We start from the raw sequence: 18,156 nt of genomic DNA on the forward strand, positions 1-18,156 counted from the left end.
AGATCTCTAAAAACTGAGGGTCGTACTGGGGCCCTGATCTGGGTGGAGGTCGCCAGGCTGCACACTCTCTCACTCTCTCTCTCTCAGACACACACACACACACACACACACCCTCGGGTCCCTCTCCAGAGTCCCTGGCTGCGGACTAGAAAGGCCTCTGAACGCCCAATCCTCGCTCCCTGCACTGGCACCACACGTTTGTAAGACATCCTCGGAGGAACCAACGAGGTTTGACTGCAAGAATCAGCGGATCTCCTGGATTTAGGATCTTCCTCCCCATCCGCTCACCTCCCACACGCCGTCTTTGGCGCCCAGTCTAGTTTGGATAGCAAGTTCTGGTTAACTGATTGGCCTGCGCAGCGCCGTGCACACGACTCGTGCCTCCCTCCGGCTCCCGCACAGTCCCGCGAACCCCCTTCTGCTCTCAGCCCCTCACTGAAAGGAACAGAACCAAACGAAACCTCATGAAGCCAGGCAGCCCAAGTGTCAACAAACCCTGCCACCTGCTGCGGTCCAGCCCATGGTCTGGTTATCTGAGACGCCCTCCCCCGGCCCCCTGGGACAGCCCAGTTTCAAAGAGCTGCTCCCGCCGCTGTCTGCTCAATACCCCAGCCAATGCCCTTTGTAACCTGCCCCTGCCCGTGCGCTAGAAGCTACATCCAGCGCGCGGTCCCCTGTGCCGCTCCTGGCACCTGGACCAACGGACCTTCCCCTCCTCAGGTCCCAGACACTCTCCGCAGCGGGATACCCGGAGCTTGTTCGGTGCATTCCGCCTGGAGGGCGGATACTATCCGGTAATTCTCTAGCGCCCATCATCCCCTGCCAGCCAAGGATCCCAAAGCGCGCCTCGCCCAGGGCAGGCTCGGGCGTCTGACAGCAAGTAGCTACACGCCCTGGCCGTCGGGGCAGAGGGCTGCACTCCGCATCCAGCGGCGGGGGGAATCGAGGCACAAGGGCTGGAGCGATGCGAGCCAGGATGTGGCCAGGACGCACCAGGCAGAATTCCTGCCCCGGGCTGACTGCGAGCGGCCAGGGCCTGGGCTTTGCAGCTCCCCTGGCAGGCCGGGGCAGGGACCCTCTGCTGCGGTGGGGGGAGAAGCCCGCCCGGAACCGAATCATTCACCACCTCCCGCGCCACCCGAGCAGGGACCGGTTCTGAACCGCGCTGGGTGCAGGGGGGGGGGGGTCAGGCGCGGGAGAGAGGCAGATTTGAAAGCAGGCGGCGATTACTTTATATGGCCTCGGAACCGGCCTCAAGCAGCCAGCGAGGGTCCGAGCAGCTGCTCCGCAAAGGCGGGGAGCAGCGTTACGCTCAGCCGAGTAGGGCAGGCTCTGAAAACCAGGGTGGGGGGCTATGCTGAGAGTCCTGCAGTGCCTCTCTCGTTCGGGGGAGCCGGTGCAAAACAGCACATGGCCCCCATCCCTCTGCCCTGACTCCGATCCGGAGGGATCCCCCAGCACTTTACAATCCTGGGCGGATATAAATAAACCCTAGGCGGAGGCACTTTCTTCCCCACTGAAATGCAGCTTCCCAGCTGCTCGGAATTACACCCCGGCCCGGACAGGAAAGGGAGCGGAGCGCCTCATCCACGTGACACTTGGGGGGCATGTGGGGAGGTGAAATGTGATTCTCGGAGTTGGGGCTTGGCCGGGACGCTACGGCTAATACTCCCCGGTACACAGCTCCTCCTGGAGAGAAACCGCAACTCGGGTGCAGCCACGAGCGGGGGTAAGATAGATTTCAGGGGACAGCACGATCAACTCCTCCTAGCCCGGTAACCTCCGCCAGAGACTCGCCGCGGGCGGTGGGAGTCACCTCTGGGGAAACGGGACCGGGTAGGCTCTGCAGGTTGGGGTGGGATTTCCCCACGTGCTCGCGGGTGACCTAGTTCTGCTCCCACTGAAGCCAAGAGAGCGGAGTCAGCCTTCGGCAATCCCACTCTCCGGTCAGTGCTCCGGCAACGTGTGGCCCAGAGCACCGGAACCACGTTTAGAGTGGCGGTGCTGAGAGCCCTTGACCCAAACTCCATACAGGGTTTACAGTGGAAACCACTTCAAGCCAGGGAGCACCTGGGGCCTTGTTCAGAGTAATGTTACTACTGTGAAATGCCTTTGGTTCCCAGCAACTCTCTCTCAGTCAGCAGAGCTGCGCGCACGCACCCCGCAACAGAGGCCCAGCCTGGGTTTTTTTTACATGAACTCTCTGGAATGGTCGGTGTCAAATAAAAGCGCATCTGAACATTAGTTCATCAGAAGCGGATCTTCCACACCCTGCCCGGAACCATTCACCTGGGGCTGGGAGGAATTCCAGCCCAATCCCCGAAGTGCAGCAGTTAGGGTGACCAGACAGTAAATGTGAAAAATCAGGACAGGGGGTGGGGGGTAATAGGAGCGTATATAAGAAAAAGACCCCAAAATCGGGACTGTCCCTATAAAATTGGGATATCTGGTCACACTAGCAGCAGTGTCCTGACTAGAGAGAGCTGGGAATGAAGGGGCCCTCAGGATCAGCCCAGGGTAAAGCCACAGACACGTGATGCCAGGCACACGTTAGCAGAGTGTCCAGACTAGCCTGTACAAACGTGTTAGCTTCCTCCACTGAACTGTCAAACCAAGGAGCTGAAGGGGGGGGGGGGAGGACTCTAGCTGCAATCAACCCCTGAGCCATAACTGTTGCTGCAGCGGCGCTAGGAGCCTGAATGAAACCAGACTCACCCTAGACATGAAGAAAATGAAAGTTTGGAAGATTCATGGTTAAAGCTCTCTCACATCTCTGGAGCCCCCTGCCTTCTACCCAGAGAGGGTCACACGAGTCATGCCGCCCGAGAAAGGGGTTCCGAATCAGAGCCAGTATTCCCAAGGGGAATAAAAACCACACACCGCGCTGTGCCAGACTGTCCCCGCGGTCTCTGTCACGTGTAAGTCACACAAAGGGAGAGCAGGCGTCCAGACCTGCCCAGACAGCAGCTCTACCAGAATCCGAGAAACAATTAGCTACAGGTTACTCCAGACACCCCGGTGCTACCAACGCTCCTCTATGGGCCACATAATCATGGGAGGAAAGTACATGAAAAACACAAATGCCAAAATAACTTGTTTTCTTGCTTTCTCCATCTACCCCCGGACACCTTTCAGAGACCTGACAAATTGAAGGCGGGGGGGAGGGCGCTTGATTTGGACATTAAGTAGCCCAGGCAGTCACTCATAAGAGAAAGATCTCGCTCAGGTTTCTGGCCACAACTTCTCCTCCCACCGTTGCCATTCAATATGTTGGTTATCACCCGGCTGCCAGCCGGCTCCCCAGGGGGGCCTGCGTGCATGTAGATCAGTAATCCCACTGATTTCAAAGGAACATCTCACGCGAGTAAAGTTCATCACACCCACCCACGAGAGTTTGCGGGATTGGGGCCACAGTTTAGGACATTCTTTGAGACCATTGGAATAAAAAGCACGGTGGGCATGTAAAATATCGCCACGTGTCATTGTTTTCCCCAGAGCCAGCCCTGTTACAAGGCCCTTTGCCACCAGTTGTATCCGCAGCCCAGCTCCCAGCTCCCACCCCTAAGGTACAAACCACCAGCCCTCTCCCAACACGCGAGGATACGGTGACTGTTTTGCGTGCGGCTCTTGTACAAGCCTTGGGTGTCCCCGTCCTCCTGGGGGCAGACGGCAGTGGGCTGGCCAAGCTGAGGGCGGGGGGGAGATGCAGAGCCAGGGGCTTTCACCCAGACTCCAAACCCAGCTGTGGGTCTGGACATGCTCACTGATCGGACTAACGACCCCCGTCCTCACTCTTCACGTGTTGGGTGCCTTCCATCGCTGCTGCGCTTCGATTCAATTCTATCTAAATGCCCCTCTCGCTGTTCCGGGTCTCACTCCTTGTAAGCGGAGTCGAGAGTGTTTTCCTCAAACAGGTCGGGCTTGAAGCCCCGATCCGCCGGCTGTGGGTTTGGTTTTGGTTTTGGTTTTTAAACGTACCATCAGAGACGTTGCAAGATGTTTGAGGGCTGGAACACAGAACTTAGGGATGCCTTAAACACGGAGTCTACTAAACTCTGCAATTTACCTTCTTTTGCAAGAGCGGGGATAGTAAATACCGTCCTGACACATTTCACACCCCAGACGGAGAAAAGAGGCAGCATGAATCCAGCTAACGCCTTTAAGTTTTGTTGTTGTTGTTGTTTAAATATCTCCCTATGCAACTCCAGTTCATACAACGAAAGAAACAGAAGCCAGTGGAAATCAACCTGCGCAAATACCTGGGGCTGGAGGGGGGGTGTGTCTCTGACTGCTTGTGATAGGTGCAGCTAAGGAACGAGAGTTTCTTCCTAAGGTAGAAGTTTGGGTTTCTGATGATTTGCTGCTAGCAGGGCCCTGGACGCTAAACATGTAGGGGGGAGAGAGAGATCCCGACTGTGTCCCGGGGTGAGGGCAGCCCCTTCCAGGGTGCCAGGAGAGGCTGCAAAGATCGACCCCCAGGCCAAGGAAGTGGGGTGGGAGTGAGGGGGCGCGCAGGTTGCGAGGGGAGGAAGGCCCAGGAAGGGAGAGAGAAGGAGACAGGTCTAGCAGGGACCGGAGATCCGTGCGCCCCACAGTCCCCACCACGAGTCAGGTGATCGCGATGCGGGTTTAGGTTCAGGAGCCGCAGCTACTGTCCTCCCCAAGAGCGCAGCGCGCTTCCCCGGAGCCGGCTCCCCCCGGGGGCACTGTCCGCGCTGGGCATGTCCTGCTCCGCGTGAGAGGCTAAGGGCGGGTTGAATTTACCCCTTGTCTGCCCTGGAGCCGGGGTCACGGGTGGGTTAGTGCGGGCCAGTTCCCCGCAGGTCTGCCGGCCCGGAGAGGCGGCGGCATGAAACCATCGCTACCCCCGGGCTGCAGGGCAGCGATCCCGGAGCCAGCCACACCAATGAATAGGCGGGAGCCTCCAGCATGACAGGGCTCTACCCCCTCCCCTAAGGCGCCGGGTCCGGCCTGGCCCTGCTCTTCCGCCGCTTCCTCTCGCTGTATTCGTTTAAGCGAAGTCGGAGGCTCCCGAAAAACGGGTTTTGCAGGATTTCCCCGTTTGCACTTGCGTGGAAATGGGAGGCTATTTCCAGAGGCCGGGGCCGGGGCTTACGGCTGGGTGTGCGGGGGGGGGGGGGGGAAGAGATGCTTTTTCCCCCATGATCCTTAAGGAATAAACGGCCTGGGCCCCATCCCCAGCCTAGGCTCTCTGCCCGGGGTCCCGTCCATTTCCAGCTACCGCGCAGCTGCGCCAGGGGCCAGCGCCCGATTCCCCGGGCTCAGGCTGCTGCTTTGGGGAAATCCTGCGCAACCCCCAAGGGTGCGCGCTGGGCCCCAGCCCTGCCTCCCCCGCCCCAACGCCCCTGCGCGGGGTTTGGGCAGCTCTCTGCGCTCCGCGGACCCGCCGCTTGTAGTGCCCAAAGCCGGGCTAGTCCCTGTTGCCCGGGCGAGCCCAGGGGCGCGTGGCAATGTCCCCCAGGCGCAGGAAGGCACCAGGCTTTGGAGAGGCTGGTTCTAGCCAAGGGACGGTGCCTCTCTCCCCAGCGGAGACGGGTTCCCTGCAGGGGGCAGATCCCCCAGACTGCCCGGCTGCCCGCTCCCGTTCTGTGCTGGATTCACCTGCCCGGAGCCGGGCGGCCTAGTTCTCAGCGGCCCGGGACACCCCGCTTGTCGCGGCGGCTGGTGGGTAACGCGCCTGACCTTGGGAGCCACAAGTCCTAGCGCTTCGATTGCGCAGCGAGGCAGCGTTTACACGGGTCGGCGGGGGGAGGGGGTCGAACTGTCTTTATACACCCGCCTCATCCATCCATTCCTGGGACACTCGGGGACAAGCTCCTGCCAGGCGGCTGGGCGCTTCGCCCTGCTGCTAACAGGCCGAGCCGCCCCGCGGGGCCTACAGGGGCCAGCCTGGGTGTCATGAAACCCCACACACCCGCCAGCAATTAGCTAAAGGGAGCCGATGCCCTGGTCTCTTCCTTAGAGTACACTTGTGCCGCTACCTTGGGGTTTTAGGTAATTAGCGCAGGCCCGTCCTTGCTCCTGGAGAAAAATCCCCTTCAGGACAAGTCCGGAGTCTGCTGGGAGTTCAGGAGTAGTAACTAACTTCCACGGCCTGGCAGGAGAGGGGGCCACCCACGGGGACAGTCGTCCCCCCCACCCGGCCCAGTGTCTCTGGGAGCTGCAGGGTGCCTCGGGCCCACTGACTGGCCCTGCAGTTATAGGTTTGTGTTGCAGGTGAAAATGTCCCAGCAACACGCCCCTGAGGCCAATCATGCAGCTGAAGCATGGAGGAGAGCAGCACTCCGGGCTCGTTCACACCAGGGGGAATCCGGAGTCACTGGAGCGATTTTAGCAGAGTCACTCCGGATTTACTCCGGTGGCACCGAGACCAGAATCTGCCGCTTCTCCCTCTTAAAACAAAGGTCCTGCGCTAGTGACAGTGGGCCACAACCCTACAACTCCGGACTCAAACGGGGCTTGTCCCAAGCAAGTCTTCATCCTCCCCCTAGGCTGGTCCCAGGAGCCTCGCCCAGCGGGTGGGAGCGCCCGGGCTGCCGCTCCCTTTAAAATGTGCAGCGATGGCAGATCAGAAGAAGGTACCTTTTAACCTAGCGTAGCCGGGGAGTACGTCTAGCAGGGACCAGACCTGCGCCCGAGGGAGGGAGCCGAGCGCTGGCCAGCCTGCCTTCCAGGGAAACACACACAAGTCCTGGACCAGGCCCTTTGCTACTCCGGATAAGGACAAACCGGCCCTACGCACCAGGCCCCGTTTACACAGCGAGTCTGCAAACCGAATCTGCCCTGTAAAGGCACAAACTCCCGAAGGGAGCCAGATCCCTGGATTCAGAGCTGGAGTCGGAGATCTCCGCCAGCCGGGCTCGGCGGCAGAGCAGGTCTCCTACCTGAAATAATCCATTTTACAGAAGATCTCCTTGTTCTTGATGTAGCAGCTGTTCTGCTGGCGCAGGGAGGTCCGGCACACCGAGCACTCCAGGCAGCGCACGTGCCAGATCAGGTTGTTCACCTGGGACAGACAAGGGGCCTCTGTGAGCTGGGCTTGGGGCCAGGCACTGACCCTCCTGCTCCTCCCCAGCAAGTCCCCCCGGCCACCCACCGAACTGGTCCCCGCTCCCCAAGGCAGGGCCCCCAAACCGGCCCGTCTTAGCTGGGGCCCATCCCGCCCTGCCCGGCGCTCACCTTGAGGAGGTACCTGTCCAGGATCTCCAGGCCGCAGCTGGAGCAGACGTTCTTGCCGGCGGAGGGGATGGAGGAAGAGGAGGAGGAGGAAGGCGGGGAGCAGACGGACGGGGTGGACGGGGTGCTGGGAGCCGAGCGGACATCTTCCTTATCCAGGGTGCTGGGCAGCGTCTCTCCGTCAGACTGGGACTGCGGAGAAAGCACCCCGAAGCGGTCAACCAGGGAGTCCCAGCGCCCCTCGGGGGGTCCCATTCCTCCCCTGCGTGGGGCTCCTGCCGGGATCTAGCAGGACCGAGCAGCAGAATCCCAGAGCCACCCCCTGCCCTGTAATTAATACCCCCAAAGCCCGGCTCTGGAAGAGAGAGCCGCCCCATCTCCCTGCCCTCCGCAGGGCCAGTCCCGTGGGGCCAGGGTTAAAACCCAGGGCCCGGGCCAAAGGAGTGGGAACAGCGCGCACGGGAGCCCGCTCCTCTGGAAGTCAGCGGCAAAGCTTCCGTGGGAGCCGGCTGAAGCCCTACGTGCCACCGGGGAGCTGGGGCAGCGGGTTGGCCGGTGCGCCCTGGCTGGCCGCTGCGCTCAGACCTTCGCCAGGTCCCGGGGCGCGCCGGCGGTTCTGCGGAGCCCGGCGCTGACAGCTCGCTCTCCTTTGGAGAGTTGCCGTCCGCTGTAGGTGAAGCCCCAGCTGCCCCACAGGGGTAGGTGCCTGCGCGCCCCAGCTATCCTACCTCCCACCCAGCTGCCCTGCAGCCTTACCATGATCTGGGGGTGTTTGCTGTCCAGGCAGCGGGAGCTTCCCTTGGAGAGGGGGCCGTCCTGGGCCATCACCTTGAAGGAGAGAGCGGGAGAGATTGGCTGGGGTTCTGCCCGCCTGGGCTTCATGGCACCCTATATAAACCAGCTCAAAACAATAAATAAGAACTTTCTAGTGGCCATTTAAATCCTTTGCAACAAAAGCTGCGTCTCTTTAATGAAGCAATTTGAATGTGGATTGAATTCTCTCCCTGCCTGCACTTAACCCGGGCCTCTTGAAGTAATCGCTCGGTTCCCATGCGAGCCAAGGCGCTGAAAAAACACAAACTACCTGCAATTAGAAATTGCCGTAAATGCCCAAGATAAGAGGTATCCAGAGTGTCAATTCCAGCTGTCAATCAGGGAATCCATCAGGCCACCCAAAGAATTGCAAATTTGATTTTTTTAATGGTAGTAATTAAAAATCGAAATTCTTCCCCCCGCGCTCTGAAACGCAGAATGCAGCAGAAAGCGCCTGGATTGAAAATCCTCCCCATTCAAGTGAGGGGAAAAAAACAAACACACTTTCTGCTTCCAGGTCTGGGCTTTAAAAACCAGCCCGTCTGCAGCTGATATTTAAAGCGCACAGAGGGCAGCAATTTTTGGATTCCTCGCCTCTCGTCTCCCCCCCAAGCCCGGCCCATTTGCGGTTATTAAGCCCCTATTCAGGCAGACAATGCCCAGCGCTTCCTCCTGATTTGCCTCTGTCTTTGCTAAATCGCTTTTTTTTCGAAATTCCTGAGCCATTTGCATAAACGTGCGGGGCTCGGCGGGTCGGTGCAGGCTCCGTCTCCTCGCCCGGCGCTCACCTTCCAGCCCCCGGGCCCGGAGCCACTCGCAGCTCCTCCGAAGCCGGGCGGGGAGAGCAAACGAATAGAAGCCAGGATCAGCCCCCCGGGCCCCAGGCTCCCCTGCCCCGCTCCTCGCTCACCTTCCCCGCTGGGGCGCCGGCGGCCAGGGGCTGGCTGCCCGGGCGGAGCGGGGCCACCGGCTCATTCTTCCAGTACATGAACAGGGCGGCGCGGCCAGAAAGACGCGTCCCGCTCGGAGCAGGGACTCGGCGGGTCCAGCACTCGGCTCTTCCTCCTCCCGCTGCGCTCGCCCCGGGAGCTCAGGGGGTCCAGGGCCCTGCCCCGCCGGGGAAGGCCGGAGGCGGGCGCAGGGCTGGAGGCGGCGGCGCTGGCTTTGCTGGAGCTGCCGGGAGAAGTTTCTCCAAATTCTTCCTTCCACTGTCCCCGGCGGGCAAGACGCGCGGCCGGGCAAGAGCAGGGTCCGCCCCGCGCCTTCTCCAGGGCAGCCCGGCGGGGGGTGAGCGGGACCCCGGCGCCGGGGCAGGAGGCTGCGGGCAGCGCTAGGCAGCCAGGGAGCCTTGACCCCCAGGGCCCGTTAGACTCCCCCGGCCGGGCAGCGCTGCGAGCCGTCTGGAGCTCCCGGCAGTCCGCCGAGGGGCCGCCGAGCCGGGCGCTAGCCCCACCTTCGCTCGCCCTCTGCGCCCTGGGCGGGGCGGCCACCTGCAGGGGCAGCGGGCCGGGCACAGACACGTGGCGCCGGCTCAGGCGCGGGGGCTGGCCCTGGCGGGGGCAGGGGGCTACTCGCTGAGCCTTGGTCCCATAGGAGCTGCCGCCCTGACGGGCTCCGGCCCGGGACCCGCTCTGCCAGCAGCCAGCCGGCGGGCACCGCCGCCCTTGGGAGACCGGAGAGGACTGCGCGCTCCCGCGCGTCTCCCCAGCATTATAGGAGGCGAGGGCTGGAGGTGACGGGGAGGGGCCCGGAGGGTTCTGCTCCTCTCTCCTCCTAGCTCGTAGGGAGCCAGCGCAGAGGCGGGGGAGTGACCTTACCTCGGTTCCCAGGGCCTGGGGGCTACCGCCGCCCCCTTCTGGGGCCTTGCGCAAGGCCCTGCGCTCCCAGCAGCCAGCCCGGCCCTGCGGGGAGGCCGGTTAATTTCTAGGGAGCTGCACCAGAGAGGAATTTGGCTCTTCAGTCCTGACCCCCCTGGAAAGCAGCGAGAGGCCCGCTCAAGAGAGAGGCGCAGTGTGGCTACCTCGCCAAGGGGGGGGATAGGCCTGAAGGGAGCCGGACAAAGAGAAATTACCCCCCACACCCCGTCAGCGGTTCTGTTTCAAGAGGTTCCCAAACCGCCCCGGGGCGCGGGCTGTAAAAAGGCGCCCTAAGGAGAGACCGTGCGCTCGCCGGTTCTGAACCGGAAACAACTCCCCGTGCAGTCGGCCTGCAGCTAGGGGCCCGTGGGCCCGGCTAAGGGCCCGTTTAAAAGGGGGCTCCTGGGGTATTGCCGATTCTCACTTCTTTCAGAGCAACTGGCTCAATCGTGATTAATGCTGTTGCGGAAGCAGTTAGTCTGGTCATTAGATGATGCTAAATAAGTGAGCAACAACCTCTCACACTCTTCATTAAATGGTGGTGTTAGTTTCCAACAAGGATTTACTGAAGGACCTGTAGCCTTTTCTGTACACAAACATTGCAGCAGTTTAACTACACAATTGGTCTGTCATTTGATTCAGTTTAACCAGTGCAAATCCCCGGTGTGAACGCGCTTACATCAATTCACCAGATACAACTACATGAGTTTGCGGCACCTGCAGACCAAAGGAAGAGCATCTAGGCAAGGTGGTCGCAGCAACGTAACAATGAATCCCCCTCACACTTACTTGTAATGACACCGGTAGAATTCTCCTGTGTAGACAAGGCCCCGGGAGTTACTCATTTAACCCAACCTTTCCAAACTTGGGGGCTGGAGGGCTACGGTCAGACACCTGCAGCTTGATTAGAGCCTGAGCGCCACCCCATTGAACTGAAACGGGTTTGAAACCAATTTGGTTAAACAGGTGCTAGTCCACGTGCACACACTCCTTTTGGTTTAAGTGGTTTACTGCAGCTTAATTTAAACCAATTCCTTTATACAGTGATGTGAAAGTGCAGTGCGCCTGGTTTAAATCACAAGAAGCGGGGGCACGCAGGGGCTGGCAGCAGTGTAATAACATTGGTTTAAAATCACACCTTTAGTTAACCCCCTGCAACTTTCTTGTGTAGACAATGCCTACAACTCCCCAATAAGGGGCCTGCTTTTCAAAGGCACTGAAGTTTTCACTGAACTTTAAGAGACTTTTCTAATAATAGGTTAATAGCATGTCTCCATATCTGTTTCAATGGCAGCTCCCCCCTGAACAAATATGGGGGCATAAGCCCCACTCCTTCAAAACACTTAATCTTCCCTATATATAGCATTCAGCATTCAAGCATCACCACTGCCCTACTTTACTGCTTTGTGGAGAGGGTTTATTTTGCTACTTTACTATCTGCTTAGTTACCTAACTTCAGGCGCCCCCGTTTGAAGCTGGTGGATTTTGTTGATTTCTGCTAGGAGAACATTCGCATTGGAAAGGAGACAGCCCCAGCCTGGCAGCTCACCAGTGAGCTTTTCCACTGCAGTTGTATCTAGCAATCTTGGTTTAAAAGGGTTTCATTAGTAACATGATAATTCTAGAGCAGAGAACCAGCAGCGGCTCCACCATGAAGTAATTCTAGGAAAGTAACATGAGATGATGAAAGCTAGAGATGGATACTCGTGGTTATTAATTTTGACAGCTAAATTGGTAAGCAAGAGGGAAATCAGATGAAAGTCATTTTAGAGTAAATACAAGACATTACATTTAAACATTCGGGTTGTGACAAAAACTGAGGGGAACCAAGAAAATTCAAATGTAAGATTAATAGTCCACCCTTCCCTCAGCCCTTTGGGCCTCTCCACAATGACCTGACAGAAGGATAAAGTGGCAGCAGGAGCAGAGACAAGTGCAAAGGAACCAGCGCTGGAAAGAACAACTTAAGCCACTTCTCCATACTTACTGGTTCTGAATTAGCTGGGAATTCTTCAGAAAAGGAATGAGAAAATGTGGAGAAAATAAAGAAACTGTCTGCTCAGGACACAGCAATGAGACAAGGGGTTGTATGAAGGAGATAAAGAATAATGCCGTATTAGAATGGCCATAACATAAAAACAATGGCTACCTGGAGTTTTTTCTGTATTCGCTGTTGCTGTCTATGGAAATCAGGAGTGGACTCAGCGCAGAGATCGGAGCTCTCCAGTTTAAGCCTGGTTTACACTACAAAGTCAGGTCAATGTAAATCACCTGCATCAGCCTAGGTATGCAGGTGTCTACACTCAGCTATGCCTCCCACTGTTGTAAGTGTCCTATTAGGGCAACGCAGTAACACTACCTCCTGGAACGGTGTTGAACTGTAGTCAATGGGCTGTGGTCAATGCAGTGCGAGTGTAGATACCGTGTGACCCAGGTCAACCCCAACAGTCCTCCTGCAGCTGTCCCACAATGCCTGACAGTGGCTGCTCTGTGACAGTGACAACTGTGAACCCCACTGCCCAGGGGTCATGGAAACCAGGCGCCACCCTCCTCCCTAGAAACTTCCCCGGGTATTTTTTAAATGCCTTTTCCTGATCGTTCACCTTGGTGAGCACACCTAAGAGCTCTCCCTTATTGTATGCAACTGCCCAACCAACCAGGCCAGCTGCACGCTCCAGGTGGGCTCCTGCCTGGAGCAGACATGAGATATTGGAGGCACAGCTACAGACCAGCTGTAGAAACGTGGACATCTACGAAAAGATTGCACGGGGCATGCAGGAGAAGGGGTAGCACAGGGATCAGCAGCAGTGCTGCAGGAAAGCAAAGGAACTGAGGCAGGCATACCATAAGGCCAGGGAGACCCACAGTCAATCTGGTGCTGCGCTGCAGACCTACCGCTTTCACAATGAGCTGCATGCCATGCTTGGTGGAGACTCCGCCAGCACCTTGCAGACCACCATAGATACCTCTGAGGAACCTGAGAGACAGACACTGCCCTGAGCAGTGAGAAGGCAGAGGAGGATGAGGGACCTGTGGAGGGGGCTCCAACTACGCAGTGAGCCAGGGTCTTTTGGAGATTCCACCGCAATATAGCCAGTCCCACCAGCCAAGCATGGATAAGCCCAATGAAGAGGAAAGAACCTCGGGTAAGTGTGTGCGTGCATGCTCGCTCACAAGTGTTTCAACAGGACGATGACGTCTGGCCCATCCCCCAGTTAGCAGGACACAGTTATCTGCTTGTCATTGCTTTACTTGTATGAGAAGAGAACCCCTGTAGGGTTAGGCGGGGCATGTGAAGCAGAGTGTTTACATACATAGGGATGTCCCTTGTATCCTCCTGAGAGGTCTTGATGAATCTTTCCTAGAGATACTCTGCAGTCTTCTCCCAAAGGTTTCTAAGGATGGCTGCCTTATTTCTTCTTCCACAGTAAGACGCTTTCCCATGTCACTCCGTGATTAGTTTGGCAGGCACCACTGCAGGAAACAGTCTAGTGGAAAATGGTTAGCAGCCATTCTGGGGCACCAGCACAGTTCTTTGTGCCTTTGGAGTGAGGTAGTAGCTAAAATCACCATTGTCACGGATCCAGTGTTATGGAACAGTCTCTGGGAGGAACCTTTTCAGTGTGCCAGCCCCATTAGGGGTCTCACTCTTCCTCCAGGGTGAGCCACTGGACCTTTAGTCCTTCAGCACCCAGGCTTCACACCAGGAGATCCATTCAGCGCATCCAATTGAAACAGACCCCTGAGGGAGACTTGTACAATTGTAGGGAGCAATCCACCTCTTCCATCAGCATCTGCAGTGACGCCCAGCCAGACTGGTCAAACAGAAGAGTTTATTAGTCCACTGGAACACAGCACAGGAAGTCCTTGGTTAGCACAGAGTACAGTGGAGTTGCCTCATAGGCGCATTTAACATACGCAATTTTAACTATACGCACTTGGCAAAACTAAAAAAGAAAAGAGAAAAATAATTTAAATACTGTACCTGTAGTGCAGGCGATTCCGCCCGCCATTCCACTCAATGAGCGTTTGACTATACGCAATTTTTGCCTTAGGTGCTGACCTCAGAACCTAACCCCCGCATAAGATGCGACTCCCCTATAAAGAAAGTTACAGCATAGCACATCCTGGTCGGCACAGAACCCAAAGCCCTGTCCCTCTGATCTCTCTTTTCCCAATGTAGGTGTACCCCCAGAAGCCCTTAGCAGCCAACCTTACCCACTCCCCAGCACCTCCTCAGTCCTTTGTTCCCCAGCTGGACAAACACTGCTGGGCTTTCTGCTTAGAGGTGGGCCATCCATGGTCAGTGGTTGCTAAGTATCAGAGTCATGGTGATTGGATTTGTCATAGTCTTCTCAGATGCTCCATTGATTTGGGATCTAAGTTCCAGACAGCTAGGAGCCATTCACACCTGTGTCTCTGAGCCTCTGCACAGGGCAAACGATCCTTTCTACCCCCTAGGTAACCCTGGAACACATAGGGGAAACTGAGGGACAATGGATTAATTAAAAAAATTACAGAAAATCCCACTCCATCACAACCACTGCCTGTGAAGAATAGTGACATGCTCAGAACCACTGCCCTGTACTTGGACCCATGGAAATAGGGGCTGGATTTTATTGTTTTATGCAACCAAACAATTATGGCCTCATTTCCCTGCTCCTCGCCCTCTTGGCAAGCCATACTGACCACCGCGGTGACAGTACAGTGGTGCTGTGCAGAGGTGCTTCAAAGTTGAAGTGGCAATAAGCATGTCTTATTTAAAACTCTAATGAGCCTAAGGGTAGGGAGTTCTGAAAATGATCTTTTGCCTTCCACTGTGACTGTAAATCCAATGATAGATCTGGGTTATCCATAGGTGCTGCCACTGCAACCAGGTGGGGTGGCCCCTCTACACCGATGGAATGCCTGACCCTGACGTGGAGGAGAAAGCAGCAGACTAGGGAGGACATGCTCTTAGAGACCCTGCAAGCCAGTGCTACATCAGCCCCAAGGGTGTGAAAAGTAGATACCAGACAGCCTGGAGAGGGAGAGCGTGGACAGGAGAAAGGCCCAGGTTCTCAGCAGAAAAAGAACAGGGAGATGCACCAGGAGAAAAAGGGGCTTCTCAGGAGCAAATGCAGAAGCTGCAGACTCTTGCTGACCTACAGGTCCAATAGTCACAGGCTGGCCTCTGCAGTCAATGGAGAACTCCATGCCAGCACCTCCCTATATCACCCCCCCCCCATATCTCCCATGGCGTCATAGGCCACATCCCTACCCCTGCTGCCGCAGGCTGGGGAGACAGCAAGGAAAACCACAGCTTCACATCCACTGACCCGTGAGAACCATGGTTGGCGTATGCAGGGCACAAAAGGACACACATTTTCTCTCATTCTATTGTTAAAGTTTTGGTCCCTTAATTTATTTGATGGCTTGTTTTTTAACTGCGCATTATTATTTGGCCCTGTTTTTGGTACTCAGATGTTTCATTTTTGGAAATGAATGTCATCTTTAGTACTAGCAGAATGCCTAGTGCTACTCGAAGCACACCGTTTCTTGTAACAGAACAGGACCCCAGAGCGCACACGGTCAGTAAATGTACAGCAAGCCCTGCATAATGTAGAGGTTCATTAGAAGGCAGTGAGATTCACAGACAACTCCTAACCACCCCCCCAGAACTTCAGGGCCAGGCAACGCACTGACCTACACAACATCATACTGTGGTTGATAAAGTGCTTTTCCAAGGCCTCCCGCAGTGGCATGGCTCTGGGTCAAGCTCTTCTAACGGCCCTTCACAGGGAGCCAACAGCCGCTCTGTCTCCACCCCAGCAGCAACTTCTCCCCCTTTGCTTCACAGATTTTATGCAGGCTGCAATAGACAGCTGTAACTAGTGGGATATTTTTCTCACTGTGACCTAATGTAGTTAGTAAACTCCACCAGCCTCCCTTCAATCTACCAAAAATGTATTTAACTGTTACGCTGCACCTGCTGAGCTGGTAGTTGAATATTTCCTTGGATCCATCAAGGTATACGTATACCAGGGTACAGCTTCATGAGCCAGGGAAGCAAGGGGTAGACCCGCCTCCCCCACCCGCCAATCACTATTGGCTTTGCCAATGGTTATCCACCGATCAGGGGAAAAAGGCCTTTCTTGCAAGTTTCCTAACAGTTCTGGGTTCTTAAAGATGCAAGCGTCATGCACCGTTCCTGACCAGCCCACACTGGTATCAGTGCAACATCCCCAGTGACCCACCAAAGCTTGCATACCTATAGAAAATTAGCCCCTTCTATTGATGTATGGTGTGGTGAGTTGGTCAGGGCCAAAATAGGGATGTGCATGTTACCTATCAGGAACCCCATAGCTGTAAATCCATCCATAATGCCCTGCACAGTGCCAAGAGTCACTATCCCATGGCAACAGTCCCCACGGTGGATTTTCCAACTCCAAAATGATTTCCCACTGATCAGTAGCAATCTGGGGTTGCAAGCTTCCACAGAGCAATCACCACTCGCTTCTCTGCTGTCAGTGCAGCTCTCATTTTGGTGTCAATGTGGTGGAGAGCTGGCATCAGCTCATCCCACCAATCCAGGAATGTGGCCTTTCAAAGCTGAAAGTTCTGCAGCCGCTGCTCATTGTCCCAAACCTGATCCCAGCAGTCAGTGCTCAGTTCTTAGGCCCAGAGGACGCGTTCCACCAGCTGCAGCTGGTCTGTGCCAACCACCACCTTGAATTTTTTTTCACTACGTCCCTTAGCAATCTATCCTCAAAGAAATCATATCCCCCAAGTTTGTGGTACTTCCTGCGGCTCTGCAACCATGAGAGGGTCGTTTGGTCTGTGTTTGTAATATTCATGACAACAGTGCAGAGCTGCACAGGCTCCCTGCTTCTGTCAGAGATGGCAGACAGGGACAAGTGCTGCACATGTTTGAGAGATTTTTAAAAAACATGAAAATTATGGGATGGGGAAAATTGCACAATGGGAACTTAACCCCTCGATCCCAGCCCCCTCTGTGCAACTCGTGCATGCCCCCAAAACATTGTGAAAATTCCCCAAAGGTATCGTGCCAGAGGGTAGCATGCTGCACAGTGGGATACCTACCCATGGTGCACCACACGATAAAAGCACTCCTGGTGAGTGCACGAAGCACCGACCCAAGCAGCCAAACACGTATGCACACAAGCAATATACTAACCCTGGTGGCTTTACACTGACTAACTTGCATCGACCAACATTTGTAGCATAGACAGGGCCCGAATCTCTGTCATAACCTTAATCTGTGACCTTGGGACCAAACTTTCATTCCTTGGACACCCAAACTCCAGCTGTTGCTTAATCAAATTCAACCTGGGATCAGGGGGTGGATCTCCTCTGAAGTCTGAGTTACACACGTACCAAAAAGTGGGACTATTTACCTATGGCTGGTGAGGAATAATAAAGGTCTGCCCAGTGCTTTGGGAATGCAAAGCAGTAATTGTCAAATATTAGTAACTTTACTTCCTTTCTTCCGTGCGGTAAGAAAATCAAAGTTGGATCAGCTGTGATAGCGGTAAGAGCTGATTGTGTCACTCAGCATAGTAGCTAATATTGTGTGAGATTTCTAGAGTAACAAGGTAGATGAGATACTATCCTTTACTGGACCAACACCTGTTGGTGAGAGAGACAAGCTTTGAGCCACACAGAGCTTTTCCTCAGGTCTGGGAAAAGAACTCCCAGCATCACAGCAAAATGCAAGGCGGAACAGATTGTTTAACTGAAGTAAGATGTCTTGTGCAGTCTCGTGGATTCTCTTTCACAAAAGGATAGTGGCTCATGAGTTATATATATAACTAACCTTTCCCATAAGTATGCAGAGTCGTGGGGAGGTACTCTTACTTGTTGGAAATATACCAACAAATACAAATTCTGAGAGTTGAAAGACAAAAGTCAAATCCCAGCCCCTTTGCATATGACATTCATTCTTGGCCACCCCATCTCTAAAAGGGCAACCCAGAAGTAGTACATTGATGCAGGATGAGATCCCTGAAGAGGCAAAATTACAGAGCTCTAGAGATGAAAAAATAATGGACACTAGCTTCACTGATTTCAGTCCTTTTCTTCACAATACCATCAGTGCCATGGATTCAACCCTCCAAGCCTCTAAGGTTATGTCTGCGGTGGATTTTTTTATATCCGATAGCTAACATAAAATGCTAGTGGAGACAACAGGTTGATCTCACCACCAAAAGAGAACTATTATCTTCAGTATAAAGCGTGCTTATGACACTATATGATCCATAAAGTTCTGTAGTGCTCACTTCTATAGAGA

At 55.4% G+C, this 18,156-nt stretch overlaps 1 protein-coding gene across 2 annotated transcripts in view; it reads right to left on the bottom strand.

Annotated features, from left to right (window-relative positions):
- LHX6 (LIM homeobox 6) overlaps positions 1-9,185 on the bottom strand; it is a 41,194-nt gene extending 32,009 nt beyond the window's left edge. For both annotated transcript variants that reach the window (XM_034793865.1, XM_034793864.1), the window contains exons 1-4: positions 8,921-9,185; positions 7,954-8,025; positions 7,201-7,389; positions 6,906-7,027 (exon numbers count right to left, since the gene is read on the bottom strand). In XM_034793865.1, the coding sequence (XP_034649756.1) occupies positions 6,906-7,027; positions 7,201-7,389; positions 7,954-8,025; positions 8,921-8,998 (461 nt within the window). In that variant the 5' untranslated portion in view covers positions 8,999-9,185. The remainder of the gene's footprint in view (positions 1-6,905; positions 7,028-7,200; positions 7,390-7,953; positions 8,026-8,920) is intronic.
- Positions 9,186-18,156: the final 8,971 nt, after the last annotated feature.

Source organism: Trachemys scripta, chromosome 17 (genome assembly GCF_013100865.1).
Source record: "Trachemys scripta elegans isolate TJP31775 chromosome 17, CAS_Tse_1.0, whole genome shotgun sequence".
Classification (NCBI taxonomy): domain Eukaryota; kingdom Metazoa; phylum Chordata; order Testudines; family Emydidae; genus Trachemys; species Trachemys scripta.